General features: G+C 38.0%; 1 protein-coding gene across 1 annotated transcript in view; it reads left to right on the forward strand.

The window, feature by feature from the left end:
- CDKAL1 (CDK5 regulatory subunit associated protein 1 like 1) overlaps positions 1–20,617 on the forward strand; it is a 333,479-nt gene that overhangs the window by 101,806 nt on the left and 211,056 nt on the right. Inside the window, exon 8 of the mRNA XM_053467623.1 lies at positions 4,806–4,926. Coding sequence (XP_053323598.1) covers positions 4,806–4,926 — 121 coding nt within the window. The remainder of the gene's footprint in view (positions 1–4,805; positions 4,927–20,617) is intronic.

Consider the following 20,617-nt stretch of genomic DNA (forward strand, 5'->3'; position numbering starts at 1 on the left):
TGCACCAGGCCTTCTAATGGCGTCGCCTAAACATAAAAACCCATTATTTTTACACCTGAGCCATTTCCGAAGCTCACAGCTAAATTAAATTAACTAAGTAAAGGACTGAGTACCTCCGTGAGTAATAACCTGCATGTTGATGAATTATACTAAGCATTACAAGTCTCCTCTACTCATCTAGTACCTTTTTTTGCCTCAATAGATTTTTACTTTTTATTAGTCTTGGGCAGTGGCAGAAAATCTGTTTGTTTTCGAGGGGGGGGGGCGCTTCTTGTACGAAATCCGTCTGTGTTCGGTTCCGATGCAATTCGTCCAAAGTTTTTGTTTTTGCAAATCACATTCATTCGTATGGTTGCCATGACGAATGAAGAATGAAAAAATAATGAATAATCCTGAATGAAGAAATAAACTTGTAGAAGTTGAATAAGGAATTTGAGACCAATTGAAGAAAGAAAGTTAAAGATAGTATTGGACTGGTTAAATTATCTTAATTTTGAATAGGTGTTAAATAAAATCAATTATTTCAAAATCAAAACTTTAGAGAGTCTGACACTAAGAAATGGCAGAAGAATTTAAATACTCAGATGCAGCAGTGAAAATGAACGGATCCCCTGTCTGCTCTGCTCTTATTCAGGCTCTTTATTAATAGTCTGCTTTTTTTTCTTTGAAAGATGCAGCACAGACATTGGACAAGCCCTCAGCATGATGTGACAGGAGTGAGCTGATTGGACAAACGAAGATCAGCTCACTCAATATCCCCCCTCTTAGTTCAGTTAAAATGGTGGCCGCGGCAACAGAACAAACGAACAAAGATTTTCTTATTGCACGCATTTTTGTTAATTTCTTTTGTCCAATGTTGCATTTGGACGAATGGATGAAATAGTAAAATTCGTCACAAAAACACATTTGTACAGAAACAAAATCTACTTATAAACATTTAAATCACATTTGAGCACTTTTTTCAGTAAAGCACATTAAAATTCTTGTTTAGTTTAATCTTCCGTCATTACTTTGATTGGCCAAACTACTCAATGGTTTGAGCTCTTTAGGAAAGCCTGAAATATATTTTGTGATTGCATCTAAACTGTTATGATTCTCCTAACACATTGACGTTGCCAGAGCAAAATAGCTTCTGTGTACTGGAATGTGAATGGCTTCCAATTAATCTGTCCATGGGCAGTTTCAGATAGTGGTATTCTTCTTACCAAGACTGTCTTTAAGCTGCAGCTTCGTTACCCTATCTTTATATTGTCGATTCCTACTGTCGATTTTTTTTTCTGTCTGAATAGCAAAGAAACCAGATCCAAATTAATCTTGACAAGTGCTGTGCTCTTTTATTGGTCTCTTCCTACTGCTGATTTATTCTGCTTGCAAAGCTCTGTGAACCCTTGATAAACTCTGTAAGTCTACTGTTAAGCCTGCCATGATAAGGCTTTGTCTGCGGTAACCTTTTCAGTCCAGGAGGATGCATTACATGACCCTGCTGAACTAAAGACTACTGCTACGTGGGTTCCTGAACTCTCCGTGACTCTTGAAAGAGCTCTCTGGGCTGGTATGGTAATTATACGGAGTACTGAGTCTCTGGTCCAGTAGGGTGATGCGGAATTACATTTTTGCTTTCATTTGGGAAATTTGATTCCGTGAGATTAACATGGACGAGGGTTGGGAACTTTCAGCGTTTATGGGTAAATGGTTTCTTGATGAAACAAGTTTGGTTAGGCTCTGATCTTATAACTTTCATTTAAGCATGTGTGCCTGTTTGTGTGCATGAATAAGAGATACAATTTAAGAAAACATTTACAGCCCTTGGATTGTAAACTCTATGGGGAGGGGGGCCTGCTTTTTTTAATGTTTGTCTACTATACTGCTTTTTTTATATGCTACACTGTAAATGACTAAGTACTTCGGTTAGCACTAAATCAATAAAAATATTAAATAGATTTTATTTACAAGCAAGATCCAGTACTTAACTAAGAGCTTGACACAATTAAAAAAAATTCACTCTTGATAAAATTGCTTAGACTTCTGTTCCTTTTTAGAAGTTTTATAGCGATGAAGATCTGCCTGGTACAGAAATATAGATTCAGGAGTTGGACCCCTTTATCCAGATGGCATTATCTTTGAAAATCATCATTGTAATTTCATACTATGTTTGATATAGAATAATAATGATAATAATAAGCACTTGATGGCTCCTTAGAATTGAGCACAATGGATTTTGGGGCAGGAGGACACAGTAATAAACACTAACACGCTATAAAGACATTATAAGATGAGGCTTGTGTTGTGGACATGGACTTTTCTGCCAGAGTCTAACAGTATATGCATGGATCCATTACCCCATTTGGAATATTGTTTTTGGTAAGTTAGGTACTCTTTTAAATAAATTATATTTAGCATCTAGAGGTAATAGAACATGACAAAACTTTACTTTCAAAGTGTATTTGGCCCTCTGAGAAATGTATTATTACAAAAAGGCGTAAAAAGTAAACATGGTGGCTAGTGGGAGAATTTCACATGACATGCGAAAAAAAAAATACATTGCATTAAAAAAAAAACAAAAAAAAAACTCCTTTGTTGGTTTATTATCCCTTAATTATGCACATGAACTAGAATCTTCCCTTGGAGTGACTCATTGTGCTGAACTTTATGTTCATCAAATGTTCTCATTACTTCATAAAAATACAGACGTTCACCCTTTTGCCATCTTACAGCATTGATTGCCGTATGAACTACCTGTTTAAATAGCATTCATAATGAAATAGCTGTTAATATGTTTGCAGCGATGTGTAATAGCCTCCGTCCTGTCTGACTCTGTTACGCATTACATTAAAAGGTTACAGTGTTAAAATAATATACTTTAAATATTAAATAGTTTGTGTAGCGATAGCATTGTCTAATCGACACAGCTCTGTAAATCACAAAACAACTGGACAGTTTTATTTTCATGGTGCCATTTTAATGTGGGCTACTCTTGGAAGTGCGCCTCTAATCCTCTATAAAATTGGTAGCTGTTGATCAATTCAGTCATGGCCAGTATAGGGTAGGGAGAAAAAGTTAATGGTAACTTTTTGCTGCAGCCTTTACGGAATGGACAGTGGGACCATTGTTTTATTTGGTAGAGGCAAATCTGTGTTCCTCTGCCATATGACATCATATGGATTCAGCCATTATATTAGCAGCCTAGTTTCGCTCACCTCTTCATTAAGTGAGCTATGTGAGCGCGTGTCCTATCTCAGACAGTATTTGTGAGCCAACTGCTGCTGGACTCCCAGTTTGGTCTGTAGCATCACTGCATGAATAGCCCATTTTATTCTTTAAATTGCTTAATAACCTCTTAAAGTCATTAGTCAGGAAAGGTCGTGATGGATGAGCATATTAGTAGCTTTTCAAATATAACCAATTCAAGAGGTTTTTTTCTTCAGTGAAACTCCAGTTTCATAAATACCGTATGAATGCTGCCTGTTGGTATTATGCGTGATTTGCAGGTCTGTCTTCTTGTTCTACAATGTCTCGAGCAATCCTTTTTCTGTACTAGACACCCAGTTAGTCTCTAGCAGAACACATCCGTGTGTTAACGAGCATACTGTGATGTATAAGGGCTCTGTTGTGTGCTCTTCAGAGCTTACATACTGTTTTAACATCTATAGACACCTTCAAGCATTGCACTTCTCCGGTCACCCCCAAACAGCTTGTATTTTTCAGTTAACCGTACATTGTTTACCAAATCAAAGAACCTGAATGGCCAGCTCCCCTACCATCTGTCCTGTTCCTAACCTTAAGCTGGGCCCATCTGAATTAAATATCCAAGAAGATTGGTGATGATCTCATTGATTTATTACTATGAAAAGCCACTGGTGGGTCTCCACATTCATCCGTCCATGAATACTAGTGCAATCTAACATTGGGTTTTATTCCCTAAATGGACAGTTGTTTGGAGAGGAGTTGTGGCTTGTACCCTCTTCACTATTTATTATGAAGCTTGGAAACGCTTAGCACATTAGAGAGTGCTTACACTGTGCAATCTGAAGTGGAATGACACCTTCAAAATGATTTTTTTGAGCCAGAAAGGCTAGGCCGGCCCTGTTTTCTGCATTATTCAATGTGAGGTTACTTTGGACCTTCATAATGCAAAATTCATGGGGCTGAAACACAAACTCCCCTGTCAAATCTCCCCTTAGTGAATGGAACGTCTGAGGATGGGGTCCCAGTTAAAGCTCTGTAGAAGAAAATATATTAATAGAAAGTGGTTGGACAAAACTGACGCTGTGTAAAATCATCAAATAGTGGTGTCTGCTGTGGAAGAAACGGTGTAGTAATCTAAAAAAGAAGTTTGTGATTGCCAACAGAATTATGGCTGAATTTGCTTCATAGGCTCATACACCTAACCCGAGCCCACGGGCCCTCTCGAGGCAAGGGTTTAGTGTGTCATCAAGCAGAGCCTATTATGTTTGTAGTTGATCATGTATGTAAACTTTTTTTTTTTTTGTCTACGAAAGCCACATATTGTTTAACCCTTTCAAGAAGCTGCAGGTTCTCGTCTCCTATCAGAGGGGCACTATACCCCACCACCCCATTCTGCTGTACTAAACCTCATAACTTGTTTTCCGCATCATTAGTCGAGTGACTTAGCCACACATTTCCATGGTCTGCTTATCACGGTGCTAGTGTTTCCTATACATCCTCGCTGTGCTAATGTCTGTTTTAAATATTTAAATGCTGCCATTAATATATCTGGCAGAGCAGGATGAATTATGTTGAACTGGTATGACTTTCGTTTGTGTATTTATGTGCTTCATTTGAAGGTCACTCTGTGCGACTGCTGGGTCAGAAAAAGGATAATGGAAAACGGTTGGGGGGAGCTCGATTGGATTTACCAAAGATTAGGAAGAACCCACTGATAGAAATCATTTCCATCAATACAGGGTAAGCTTCTTTCAAATTTGCTCATAAAATATTCAGTGCCGCCTTAGAATTCAATTTCATTTTTTTTCTTCTTTCTCTTCTGCTCTCTTCTCCAGCTTTACTTATTAAAGGGGAACAAAAGTCCTCTCAGATCCTATGGGATTCTAAATTATTCCTCCCCACTCCCTATCTAATTACTTCTCCCAGCCCTTTTCTCCCCACTCTAACAATATTATGCCCTATTACGTGTGTGTATATGTGTATGTATGAGTTTAAATGCGTGTATTTGTACACTGTGCTTAAGATTCTTGCAACAGCAGTTTTTTCTGTATTACAATGGATTATAAATCTTTAGATTCCATATTCATAGCCAGTAGTGCTTTGGAGAAAAGAGCTGTTCTGCATACAAGAAAAGAAAATGATTTCTTCCTCCAATCATGCTGGTATAATGGTTTAGTTTTAAACTTTTATTACTTACACGGCAGAGAATCTGTAATGAAACCATAACTTGTATGGGATTTATGATGGGGAATCTCATTGATGCTGTGGAATTTTATAACACAACACATTTTTCTTTTGCGCTTTCTCAAATGAAGAGTACAAGTGGAAATTGCGTCCCAAGAAGCTTACGAGGAAAGCAATAGAATTCAAATCGCACTTAATGAGCAGAACATGCACTGATGAAAATATTGGCAGCCTACCGACTGCTACAAAGTGCACATTCCCAGGAAAATCAGTGTTTCTCCAGACATCGATCTTCAGACACTCTAATATTGCAGGTTTCAGTTTTTGTTTACCTTTAATTAGCACTGCGGTCTGAAAGTAAAATTTACCCGACCCACTTGCACTCTTCTAAGGAGACCCTGAGACAGGTACTTTGCTACCAGACTTTCTGAACTTGGGACATTCTTGCCATTAATTCCCGGTTTTGGATATAATGTATTAGGTTTTTTTTTTTTTTTTTTTACCTCTTTAGGCAAGTTTCCTATCCCTGCCATATTCTCTTTTGCAGAAAAACAAGCCTGGTTCATTACACTTGACGCCATACCTTCAATGTAACTTCCCATGGGCTTTCTGGTCTACAAACATTTGCACAGACTTTTTATCATAATCTATTCTGTGTCTGAATAGTAGAGCAGCAGTGTACTGTAGAAAAAGGTTATTTATTGTTGGTGGTTAATCCTGTTTAGTGTTAAACGTGGTGTCTATGAAGGTAGCTACGCTATCAAAACCAATACTGCTTTATCACCAGAAAGCAATGAAATTGAAACATAAGGCTCCCACATCATTCTCAATCAAGTCAAAGTTCTTATGTTCCCTAGTGTTTTGGTGTGGAAGTCTGAATGTGCCATGTGCAATGTTTTATCCATTAGGCTGAAACCAGAGAGCCTCCTGCTGCTACTGGAGGCCGATGAACATATTTTGTCTAAGAATTTGCTATGTTTTCATTAACTCTTCCGTTGTGATCACTGAAGCACCTCATTTGACCTCTACTTACTAGAGTGACTTGCAACATCTGATACTCTATGTATCTTGATAAGGTTGTGTAGTAGTTCACAGTGCAAAATAATTATGTTGGACACCTTTGTGCTAGTGGAGATGTGGAAAGAAATTTAACAATTTTGTAAGAAAATGTAGCATCGGAAAAGTTGGTGCTGTTTAAACTCAGAGGTTTCCCAGGAATCTTTTTTTTATTCACATCAAATTACAGTTCATTCTTAATTTTCACAAGGAACACTTGTGATGTGCCACAGAAGCAGGTACTGATGATAGGTTGTTTCCATAGGCCTCTATTTTTTCTGATCCTTAAGAGGAAAGGCTTAGCACACAGATTGCATTTATTGTGCAATCTAAGTGGAACTACACCTTAAAAATGAGTAGTCAAGCAGAGGTTTGACTGTTTGTCTTCTTTCAGACACAATAGCATGGTACAATACATATATTCAAGGGTAATGACAAAACTCGAACCTCCAAAGACAAACTGACACAAGGTAAAGAGGGTCCTGATCGCATGCTTACTCTAGAGGGAATTTGGTGAGGAGACACGTAAGGTTTGTAGAAGGGGGGTGAGAGGTAGCATGGGGCAGGTAAGTTCTAGCTACGAAGATGGTATGCTTCTCTGAAGAAGTGGGTTTGAGATTGTTCTTGAATGTTGGGAGGGACGGTGAGAGCTGAAAGTTTGGTGGAAGCGAGTTCCAGAGGTATGGGGCAGTATGAATGAAGTCTCATCGGTGCCAAAAGGAAGAGGAGATAAGAGAGGAGGAAAACCTTGTGTTTGAAGATAAGCCTAGAAGTAACATTTTGGATAGATTGCAGAGAGAGAGTGTGGAGGCAAAGGAATGCCTACCAGAAGAGTGATGCAATAATCAAGATGGGAGCATCACACTTGGAGCATTTCACAGTTCCTACCGTCGTAAGCACTAGGTAATGGTGGAAAAACTGATCTAACCATTACGTTCATGTAACACTTCTATTCTCCAGAAACTTTTATATAAAATAGGTGTTACCGGTTCTTGAAAAGTCTGCTTGTAATCTGGCACTAGTCTGTTTCAAGTCCGAATGTATGTACTGTATAAAGTGCATTTTAAAGTGAGCTCACAGACTGCGTAATCTTGTCAGTCTGTTGGTAAGTGAAATGATTTAATCATTCACATTGACTTAAACACCAAACTGGGTCACTGACAGAGTGCATTTAAAAACAAACACCCCTCATTAATCATTGATTTCATTATTTTCGTCTGCGCTCTTGGTTGCCTGGCAACGCATTTGAGGTGAGAGATTTGCAGACGGTGTAATTTCTTTATATATTTCTTTCGGCACTTAATAAATGTTTGCGCGTAGCTGTAGTGACAAACTGATAAATGTTTACTCTGCTCCACCCAATCACATTTGCTTTTTAGAGCATAAGCATTTTTATAGATTTCTAGCCAGAAACCAGAAATAAATTGTTCTATGGCCTGATGATGTAAGCATTGGCACAGTGACATTTTATATTTGTATCTTTGGCCATATGTATACGAAATATTCATATGTAATGGGTGAGGGAGAGAGAGGGAATTATATCCATTAAGTTACCTGTTATTGGTTTATTTGTATAAATAAAGTATCTACTAATATGAACTACATCCAACTGGTCTTTCAGTGTACAGTATTTGCTCGAATATAAGACTAGTTTTTTTTCCAGAGCAAATGCTCTTAAAAGTACCCCTCGTCTTATATTCAAGGTCGTCCTCTTATCCGTGGTGGGTGGCAGCAGAGGTTGTCTACGTGCAGTCTGGGGATGCATTGATAAGTCTGGGTGGGGCAGAGTAGCAAGCCTTGGGGGAGATGTACATAACTGGGGGGCAGGTTGGCAAATCGAAGGAAATAAAAACAAATGCATTTTCCTCTATCATAGTTCTTATTAAATATGAAAAAAATAGTTTACATGTTAATTATTTATTAGTAAAATGTTTTATTCCTGTAGGGTAGTCTTATATTCAGGCATTTTCTGTTTTTTTTCCCTAAATTAATATTCAAATTTTGGAGGGTTTTATTATAATTGAGCAAATACAGTGTTTTGGTCCAAACTATGGATGTCCCCAGTTATGGATAAGACGGCGCCCTTGCGCAAGCCAGTGACCCTGTAGGGCAGTTTAAACACTCTGTGGGTCAATCGGACCATTTTACAGAAGGACCTTCAACAGAGTAGAAAGCCTGTGGGATAAAGATTGTTTGCAAGGCAGAATGTGAGCGGATTGCTGTACATTGTAATGACCTTCAGTATAGCCATATGCTTAATTTACATTCGTAACATTAGACAGAAGCTTAAATTAATTTCTGTTTCTCTATTGCACCCATCCCTGGATTCAAGCAAACAAAGAATCTACATAAGGTCAAGGTGAAGACATTCGATTTATTAATATAAGGATTATAAGAATTATGCGTTCTAGACTACATATCATCCCTAGCCGAGGGACCGTCCAATTCACCCAGAGTACTTCAGTCTTTCGTCTCTTCAACAAACAAATGTACGAGATCAATTTAAGGTTATGAACTTTTTAGTCTTTAATTATATTAACTAGCAGGCATGTATTTTCCATTATCTATGTAGATTTCCAGCATGTGAAACTAAATTTGGATTTCCAATAAAAAGCAGCTCAGCTAATGGATTCGTCCATCTAATATATATCTATTTAGTCAATATTCAGAGTCTGCTTTAGCTCACATTACAGGTTCCTGGGAGCAAGAAGAATGTAACCAAAATGAAAAGTAAACATCAATAAAATTCAGTTCAGAACGGTAGTCTTTTATCCTATGAGAGGCTTACATGCAAGAATTGCTCAAAAGAAAAGCCTCGGACAGGGCATTAACTAAGCAGGGTTTTAACTGACCCTGCAAGAGGAAAGGCCCATATATGTTTGCTGCATACATGCGATGGCTGCATGTACAGTTATGTGCATTATAAAAATGCACTCCTAAAGGTACGTTAAGTACTTAAAGGTACGTTAAGTACTTTGAGTGCCATCATATTTGAATGTTTTCATTTTGTACATGTGTGAATATTCACTCTTTACATGTAGAAGAAAAAATGGTCACCGATAGGAGAAGCTGCTGTTTCTTGGTAGAGTTGATTCTTGTTTGTCTACTTGTTGCCACTATACAAATAAAATATAATAATAATTGCTTCTCTACTTGAAAATCATTTGAGGCCTTTTCGTTTGAGACACCAGGCCAGCTGAGAGAAGAAAATGTTTTTTCTCTCCCCAACTGATGAGGTAGACAAGTTTATTTCAGCAGTAAGAGTTACTCTTCAGATGCCAGAGAGGAAGGCTGTGGACCTATAAGAGACCTAGACCTTTGTGACATTCAAGCAACTGATTTTGGATCAATGGAGCCATACTGAAGACTCTGTCAAACGGCTTTTCTCTTTAGGCAGGATGTGACTGCAAAAACAAACATTCTGTATATTTTTCATTAGTACTTTGTCGTTTCCCATCTTCTAAGCTGGGCTGTCATGGGTAGATAGACTTAACTGTGCTTGGCCGACAAATCTCTTTACATCCCCGAGTTTAACGGTATATATTAAGGGCCACATGCTGCTTTTTATTATTACTATTGCATTGAGACATAGTTTTATACTTGTATCTCACTGACAAAGGAAGCATGTTTTACTGACCAAAGTTCTAAAAAGCATCTCATTATTACCAGGGCTGTAACAAATCAGAACTCTCAAGGACACCATGTATTTATAATGTTCTGAGAAAACAGATTATGAAAACAAGTGGTTTGGAAAGACAATTAACATTTTTATTTAAGAGAATTTTTTAGTTTTATGTCCTTGGCAATCCATTTTTTAATTTGAATAATTTTAAATGGAAAAAACGACATTTGAATATTTTGTAAAAACGTTTTGAGGTTTATTGCTGTATACTCAACAAAGCGGTCTTTAGAAGGTGAGAGAGAAAAACCATGCTTCTCTCATTCTATGGATTTTCAGGGTTATAACCAAAACAGATTATACACAAGAGTTTATACAGGTTAACTCATGTCTCATCTGCTGCATTCATTTCTTGGTGCTTATGACTGTTCTACACATTTTGATACCCAGGCCTTCCCAGACAGGCTTATGTTTCTAAGAGGATGTGTTAATCACATGAGTGTGAATCAGTCACTCACTTTCTACTTGGTGTGCTTTTCTGAAAAAAAAATTAGCCTGCAATGGTGGTTTTCTAGAAGAGTGCAGCCTCAGCGCTCACAAACTTTTATTCTCCTCATATGGTACTTGGAGTGCTCCATAAAGGCTGTATTTCCATACTGGTGCAGCTTCTTTAACCATTAGGAGGACTGCCTCTTTTAAAAGAAATACTAACACTCACCATTTCGCTTACCAAACGCCTTCTCCAGCCAACTTTTGCTCCAGGTGTCCAGAGATACAAAGGGAGCATAGCCTAAAGTAGGTGGAGTTATGTTGTGACTCCACCCACTTTAGGCTTTGCCCCTTCTCTCCTGGGCATCTGGAGCACATTTACCAGTATTTAGGGTATGTGTGTGTCTTAGATATGCACAGCTTAAGCACAATGTTATGCATTGTGCATGGGCAATATTTTATGGCATATATATATATATATATATATATATATATATATATATATATATATATATATATATATATATATATATATATAAATAATTATTGTTCATTATTCCTAAGCATATATAGACCTATTTTGGGTATTAACATTTTGTGAGAATCAAATAGTACAACTGCTCCTATAAAGGAGCAAGGAATAAAACACCAAATTGATCTTGGATTTTAATGTGTTCTAATGAGTGATTCATGTTGCCTTTACTACGGTATTTTAGCCATTTTCCATATTTTACAGCAGTTGTACAAGCTTTAGTGTTGCCAAAGTAGTCTTGGTGGTTCAGAGGGTGGTTGATTCTTAAAAACAGACATCTTATCTTAACAGGCAGCAAGAAAATGCTTTTGTATCATTAAATGTACAGGAGATACTGCTTGCATCATGCATGGATGAAATCTGTGACCCTGAACCCCAAGGTGTGATGTGACACTTGTGTAGCTGCCAGCTCCCTTCATCCTAAATATAAGTAAATGCATCGATGTCAATCAAGAGTTCACACTGGGCCATACTGACATCATTACGCCGCATCAATTTTGAAGGATTACTCATTCAGCCTACAAGGATATTCCTGATGAGCAAACGTGTTTGTTTATTAACGTTTAAAGGTGATGTAATTGTAAAGCACAGAGAAAGTGATGATGCTATGTAAAAGAATGCTAATAAGAATATGCTGGTGGCATTTAAAGCGTGTACATCTTGGAGCATGGTTTTTAAAGTTACAAAGGCTGAAAAAAGACATACGTCCATCAAGTTCAGCCTTTCCTATATCGGTTAATTTGTAGCAAAAGAAGGCAAAAACCCCAGTTTGGCTCTTTCCAATTTTGCACTAACAGGGAAAAAAATTCTTCTTGACCCCAAAATGGCAGTCAGACACACACTATAGCTGGTGGGTATCGTAAAGTTACCCTGTGCTCTCTGGTTGTGGGTTTTTTTGTTTCATTGGTGATTTACAACACAGAGGTACTATCTGGCAAAGGGTGTCTAGTGGTAGATTCTTATCCAATGACTGTTTTAAAGCGGTAATTGCTTATCACATTTTATGATTAATTTTTGCCACCTTTACGTACAACAGATGTCTTCTACAGTTTGTCTAATCTCACTAATGGGAATGTTAATATCTAAGGTGATCACAGGAAGGGGTGGTCTAGGGTACAATTGCCAACCACCCCCTTCTCCCCTCAACCCAGGGGCTGGTCCAACTTGGATCAGCCGTCTATTGGACGCTAAAGTTCAGTGTGGTTGTATAATAGTAGTGTAGCAGCTTGGCTCAAGTTAAACTCCCGGTAAAGTTGTCAGTGTTTACAGACAGTGCTGTGAAAAAGGATTTACCTATTCCTGATTTCTTCTATTTTTTGTGTATTTGTCGCATTTAAATGTTTTAGATCCTCAAACTAATAACTCCTCAAAAAAATAACTTTTAAAATGATTTCATGTATAGAAGGAAAAAAGGCTCTGGGATTCCAGGAAACCTCAGTAAGAGCTATTTACCAATGAAGAAAACTTGGAACGGAAGTGGAGTGGCCAGCCGACAAAAATTCACAATTCATACAGTAGATAACCAAAGAACCCAGATAAACATATAAAAAAAAAAACAAAAAAACAAAACTGCAGGCCTCACAGGTTAGTGTTCACGATTCCACAATAAGAAAGACTCTATGAAAGTGTTATCAATGCGAGAGTTGCAAGGCAAAAACCACTGCTTGCTCCTCAATCTCTTGGAATAATATTCTGTGGACTGATGAGGCATAAGAGGAACTTTTTTGGAAGACATGGGTCCTGTTAAATCTGACATCAAGCTAATGCAGCATTCCGTAATAAGAACATCATACCAAAAGTCAAACTCGGTGGTAGTGTGATGTCTGGGGCTGCGTTGCTGTATTTGTAGCTGGGCAACTTGCTGAATGATCGAACCATGAATTCTGCTCGCTACCAGAAAATCCTGAAGAAGGTCTGGACATCAGTTTGTGACATCAAGTGCAATTGACCTGAATCCGATTGAGATGCTGTGACATGACCTTAACAAAGGCAGTTCATGCTAGGAAACCCTTCAATGTAGCTGAAATAAAACCATTCTGCCGAGAAGAGAGGGACAAAATTCCTCCACTTTGCAGCTGTTGCCGCCAAGGGTGGCACAAATATTAGGTTTAGGGGGTGATTACTTTTTCACACTGGTGATATAGGTTTTGATTTACTCTTTAGCTTCCAGAAATGATCATTTAATAGCTGTATTTTGTGTTTATTTTAAAATTAGTTGGATTATATGAAACAAAATGTGTCAAGTAAAAAGGGGCAAATGCTTTTTCACAGCACCGTACATACAGAGGGGGGCACATGGCTTTATGTTCCCCCTGGGTTAGAAGGTGTCAGGCCTCCTCTGATAAAGATAAATCCAGTACACAATAAAGACAACGTTTGGGCTGTGCAGACCACTTTCTTACTAGTAAGTAACGTCCGAGTAGGTTTGAATCCAGTGCGGCTTGAACAGCTTATACACAAATCAAGTGGATTCTGAATACATTTCTGTCCAAATCACTGTTTAGCAAAAGCCCCACATGACTAGTGTTACGACACGTTTGTCTAGTACTAGTGATTACAGTGTGCAGTAGTTAAATCTTTGTATAATAGATTTATTATCTTATGCATGTGACCAAGTGTCTTGAAAGAAACTGTAATATTTGCAAGTCACTTTGAAACGACACAAACAAGTAACCCTATTATTGCTTGGCTGCGTGGGAATGCTGGTCCACGTGATATGCAGCAAAACTTCACATGTCGTGTCAGAATGGCCAAGCTTAGATGAGAATGGGTTTATTCTCTTACTACATGGAAATATGTTTGTGGCCTTAGCGTAAACTACAGTGCTTTATACAGTAATGTAGGTTAGCACAGGCAAAAATCTGGTTTTATCAATAAATGTTCTTTATCTGCATGCTTGGAGGATGCACGTGTTATCTGTTGTGATATTTTCCATGCTCAAACATCACACTAAGCGGATTCTTTATGGCAATGCAAGTGTTTATCTAATAGATTGGGCTAAGATGGCAGATACATAGCGTACATATGAATGGCTAATATGCAGATGTCTGAAAATATATTATGGAAAAACTAGAAGTGTTTTTTTTTTTTACGAAAGAAAATTGCACAATGTTGATAAAGCATATTTTAATCTGATCTACATGGGTAAGACCACTGTGCCAGAGGGACAAGAGTTCCAATAACCTATACAGTATTTGTAGCACTTAATTATACAAATTTGTTATCAGCATTTCTGCTCACTCTAGTGGTTAAGGCGTCCTGATCTGGTTAACAGACGCATAAATATACATTTACACATACAGGTATAAGAGGACTTGAGGACCCTGCCTGTGAGCTTGCTATCTAGCATAATGCTAATGTTATACAAAGTTACTGGTAAGAATGGTCGATTTTAACATGTCCCCAATTTTTTTGCGCAACCAAGTTTTGTACATTTTTAAAGTTTGCTTTGGACTTTATAAAGTGACGTCCTTCCTTACACTAGGTATGAGGATTGATGGGTTTGCTGATAGGACAAAAGTCACTATCCCCTCCATCCCTTTTTACATTTTTAACGCTTGCGTGTTACAACTCCTATTTGCAACCCGTGGGTTAATTGAATCCACGAACTGCTTTTTGATGCAAACTCATATTTTTAGCCATCTCACATGCACTTGCATTTCATTGTATAAATCCCAGTGTCCATTCAATATAACATTACAGTAAAGATGCCCTCATTTGGAATGCTGAAGCTGTGTTAGGTGATCTATTACCTAGTATAATATAACATGCGTAACATCACACTGTGATTTGGGGAGCAGCCAAACGTCCCTTTTAGGTGTACAAGTATTGTTCATTATATCACTAGTCATGTACATCAAAACATGGCTTATTCAATTTCACTCGTTGGCAGGCCTTACTCCAGAGAGATTACAACACCTTTTATTCAATAATGTCTGCATAATTCCATTATCTTTTATTAGCGTCCTAAATAAGCATCTGTGATATTTTGTATTAGCAATTCTAGGTTGCTTTATTTGCAGCACCAAGGCCATCTCATTCACAAGCTCACGATTATGAAGAGATGTACATGTCCCTTTAGTTATCTGGAATGACTTTACATGAGGCATTTTGGTTTTGGAAGGACATCTTGTTAAAAATAAATCTGGCTTCCATGCTTGTGATCCAGGTCTTGGCAAAGGTTTCTCCGTTTAGGTTCCCCCCAGGACATGCTGAAATCTGTACTTGCCTTGCCAACTTGCAACATTTTCATGAGATGCATCCTGCTTCCCAGGATTTTATTATTTACTATCATAAAATGGAGAATGTTTGAGAATGTTCTTACTGAAACAGACCCAATTGCCCTTTTTAGACATTAAAATAAAAAAAATTGTGCATTTCACAACATTTTAGGTTTTCTAGTATGACTGAAGAATCTTAATCGGGTTACTTGACTGCATGAAATTTGGAATTAAAGACAGTCTTGGCACAGTTGCAAGTGCTATGGAACAAAAATAGTGTTGTAGTATTATATAATATATTGCACAAGCCTTGGCATATCTGTTTTTTTGTTATTTTATCTGAATGTTTCATCACTGAAAACAAGAAGCACTCTTGTGTCACATGACAAATTTTCCTGGGAAAATATGAATGTGATGCTGCCCTGTGGCCACCCGCCTCGGCGCTGCCTTGACTGCAGTGGTGGGAGAGCAAGGCCTGTGTCTTGGTGCCATCTCTTGATACTGAGCACCAGAATATTATGTCTTGTCCTGGCACTCGAAACCAACAGCCTGTTTGGAGGGCACAGTTGAAACAGGCAAGCTGTGAGGGGACAAAGGTGGCGCTCTTTGCTTGCCGAGTTATGAGCTAGTTGCTCGAATTAAAACAAATTTGAAAAATACTGCTTAATGCGTATGTAAGTCTGGCTTCTAATGTAAGGGGCAGATATTATAAAATCAAAATACAAGATATTTTTATACAAAGTAACTTGTTCTCAGATTTTCCCCATTCATCTTCTTTTAAACATGCTGTTTTTTTCTGATAGGCTGCCACTTTGAGGGTTATGTAACTGTGACAGTAGAACCTCCTCCCTCCCCTTATAAACCTTCTTGGTAAGGATTTCTCTAGGATGTGTGCGACCCTTCTGTTCCCCTGCACAGCCCTCACCATCCTAAAATCTAATGTCTTGATTATAGACTACGCCTCTGTTTAAGGGGTTAAATTCTGAAATTGGGGCAGGGTTTTTTTTTTTTTTTTTAACTCATAGCGGAACATAAATCTATAGACACCTGTTTTTATATCGCCCATCTGTTACGTTAGCAGCACATTGTAGCTTGTTCCAACTTTCCATCTTTGTTCATTGCATTCACATTTACAATGGTAACATTTAGAGGAATGAGTGTTGTCACTTTGTTTTATTTGTATTGAAACTGTATGTTTCACATTTCACTTTCTACTTGCATATGAACAAAATAATGACATCTCTAAAACTGTGATACGCTTGTTGGCATAGTTCGTATTGTTTTACACTGTGCCAATTCCAAATTGGTTAACGTGAATGTACTTTGTTCTGTTTGTTTAAAGCATATTTAGTTGTGTTTGCGATTTTGTACACAAAATAGCACCAGCTAACATCTGATTCTCACAGGAATAAGTAGAAAAAAGAGCACATGGTGTAGGCAACTAAATTAATTTCTGCAGTCAAATGATTCCACAGTGACTGTGGATGTGCCATACAGTCTTACTTAGGAGTGGCTTTTCAAGGCAGCAGGGCAAGCCATGGAATGAGGGTTAGCCAATGAAAGTACAGGTCTAGCCTTGAGTTGCGTTAAATAGGTTTGGGAGTGGAGCGCCAGCTGGGCAAAGTGAGTGGGCATGGCTAACCACCGTTTCCCTGCCTCAGAGACAGGAGAGTGGTATACCCTGGGAAATGGGGCTTCACCAGGAGACTCGGTTAAACTAGAACTCCCTGGTATGCATACTAGACATGACGATTACCCCACCAAAATGTCTTGTGCACTAAACTTAGATGTGTATAGGAGTCAACCAGGCGTTCTGTGGAAATTATTAGAAAGTGGACTTCATTACAAACACATTTATAAGGTTAAACACTAAACTATAAACAAATCAGTACATTATTATCAGTCTGTAGTTCCTGATTTCGGTGGAAATTGTGTGGTGTTTGGTATTTAATACTTAAAAAGCTGTTATATAGCAGCAAGGAGTCACCATATCAATCTCCATAACAATCCTGTATTCCCTTCTAGTTACACTTTAAGGACAAACACTTGACACAAAAAATGACAAGAACCACAAAATATTTGTGTTTTATGTCATACTTTAATACTTCTAGTTTTATTGCTTTTCACTTTAGCCAAGATTGTTTTGAAACCATAAGACGCACTGCGGTGACTTTTCAAGATGCTGTTTTGCCAAAGCATTTCAAGCTCTCCGTTGAATTAGAATATTAAATTTGCCCATTGACGTATAAAATGGCATCATTATTGACCTTTTTTGTCGGATGAGTATAAAACCCTCTTTGTTGTTCGCAACTGACTCTTCAAAGTATGAAATCAGCTGCCTGAAAGCTAATTTTATCATCAACTTGTTCATTAGCAGTATGTTATGCTTTCTTGTCAATTTAGTGCTCAACAACAAATTAAAACGTATATTATTCCTTTATAGTTGTGTTGCAATGCCCCCCCCCACCATTTCACAGATACTAAGACGCAAATTGATTTCTTAGCAAATGTGATGTTGACATGAATCAACACAGGCTATATTTTATAAAGTCACACTGCTCTATTATGTAAGAAATATGAATGTGCCTCGTGCTATGATGTCTTCCTGTTCATATGCTTTTTAGCTTTCCCCCCCACTTCTCAATATATAGGGAGGCTGCTGAGTGAATCATGAGTCTCATTGTATTTTACGTAGTCATCAAGTATAAAAATGTATTTGGCATCAATTACTGTTTATATTCCTGTGCACTTTAGATCATTTTTTTTTTAAATTAAACATCGGAAGTAAATGTAAAGGTTGATAAGTGGTGAAGTGGTCATTAATGCCATTGATCCCCCCCCCCCCTGTTATAGACAGTGAATCCCAGTCCTGGTTGGTAGCATGGCTGCCATTATGCACTTTCTTACATCTCGCCTGATATTGGGTTAACTTGTAGAATTTATAGAATTAGGGCTGCAACTAACTATTTTCATAATTTGTTGGCCTTTTATTTTTTTGATCGGATACAAAACCAATATGCAAATTTTTCATTTATTTAAAATAATTTAATAAACAAACAAGTGTTAAAAAAAAAATTCGTATCTAATAAAAAAAACTGAGAAAAATCAATTTCTTGTTTTTATTTCTTATTTGCCAACCTGCCCCCCAGCTATGCACATCTGACCCCAGGCTTGCCACTTTGCCCCCCACTCCTTACATGCCCCTCTGACCCCCGATATGCCTTATACCCCTGATACGCCACTCTGCCCCTCCCCCCCCGACTTGCTCCAGACTCCCTGGTGTCTAGTGGGGGCAGCCGGTGAACACCTGCACAATGCGCGTAGACAACCTCCGCTGCTGTCAACACTCTCGCTGGAGCTTCTATGACTGAGCACAGGAAGTTAATGTGACGCCGGCGCTTCATTATAGAAGCCCCAGAGGAAGTGCCGGCAGCAGTGGAGGTTGTCTGCGTGCATCGCACAGATGCCCACCGGCTGCCAGAGAGGAGGATCCAGATCCCCTGCAGCGCTGCGGGGGATCTGAATTTTAGTGTTAGTCTGACCATATCTTATATACCGTAAAATCGATTTTATCGATTAGTTGTTGCAACCCTATATAGAATTCTCAGATTGTTTTATGCCAGTAATTTTGCTTTGATGTGTTTTCAAATTCTTACCTTCCTGCTTCTAGAAACTTGGAAATAGTGGAAATAGACACCCCTCCCATTTAGAAGACGGTACCATCTTACACCATGTGTGTTTGTGACATTTTTTGCACACTTTACTGTTAAAGAGATAAATGTTGACAGTCTGTATTTTTATGTGAGTCATACTTGTGTTTTACTCCATCCTTTGCTCAGAACTTCAATTATTTTGAAGACCTTGGTTCAACAACCAGAGCTAGAATTAGCCTTAAAATCTGCATCTCTCAGCATATTTACAGAAAAGGTTTCATTAGTCATCTTAGTCAACCTCCCCCTCCTTTCCTGTTATGTTTTGGCTTTTGTTGGAAGAACTGTCAGTCTTGTTGGCTCTGGAATTCTGCTTTTCTCCTGCCACTGAAAAGCCGAAAATTTGACAAAACACATTTTATTGGAGACATCAAAACACGTATAGAGCAAAGTTCAAACGGTGAAGCTGACATGCATTTGAGAAATTGCCCGAAATAACATTAAACAAGCATCTCTTACATCAACTTATACAGATCTATCGAGGTGTCAGAAAATTGCTGCCACTTTATTAAATTGTATTTAGTTTTACAAAGGGGTACTTTTTTTTGTCATCTGCCCTGCGAGTTATGTAATTGATATAGATATTGGTTTTCAATATATTACATCATTGGAATCGTACCTTTCCTTTCTAAACGAACTACAATGTCTGAAATTACTTTGCCCAGAGTATCCATGTTTGGCTGCTTAGCGGTCACTATTAATAATTTATTATTGTGCCTTCATCACTTGATGGAATGGGAGATCACTCGCAGCTCTGCCCACAATATATGCAATGCGGTGACATCATGGTTTGTCCTGCCCATATTGCATCAGAGTTTTAATTAATATATGTTATAGTTACACCAGCCCAGTTGATGAAAGTGTTTGGTTACTATGAACTGTGAGTTTTATTTTGTATAGGGAGATTACTTTTCATGTCCAGGGCCGCGGGATTCATAAGTGCCACCTCTCTATTGTTGTCCACTAAAATTTTCACGGAATGAAAACAGCATTTGATATAACGTCATTGAATGTTTTCTAACCGCAATTAATTACAACTCTTGTGCATGCAGTTCAAGAGATTGATAATATGGGTCATCTCTAGAAACGATTCTTTGGGCAGATGGCAGAATAGTAATATTCGATGTTTCTGCTCAGTCACTGATGATGAATGAGTGTGTACGCGCAGATTTAACCTTTCCAACCCCTCTGTGACTGTGTCTGAATGTCATGTGTTTTGTCATATTGCTCATACACCACAATTCACTGGCCATAAATATGCCTGCATGAAAAGTATGCATCTTGACCTATTCTAATATTCAGCAGAGTGATATTATCGTGCGTATGACATTCTCCTTTTTAGAATTTTTTTTTTTGTGTTTTGAAAGAACAAAATAGGTGTCTTTGTATGTTTGTATATGAGTTTGTCTCTTAAAACACATCTCGCTGTCCTTTCCTTACTTGATGGTAAGGAGCGTACTGCACAGAACTCTGTCTGCGTTTTAATGCAATATCGCTGCAAAAATAACATTCTACCTTAAGATATATCTGTGGAAATATATTCAAATATCACCTCCTTTTGCATGTAGGTTGAGTAAAACATAATGGGGAGTTTGTATTTAAAATCTATTGCGAAAATCAG

The sequence above is a fragment of the Spea bombifrons genome, chromosome 5, assembly GCF_027358695.1.
Source record: "Spea bombifrons isolate aSpeBom1 chromosome 5, aSpeBom1.2.pri, whole genome shotgun sequence".
Lineage (NCBI taxonomy): Eukaryota > Metazoa > Chordata > Amphibia > Anura > Pelobatidae > Spea > Spea bombifrons.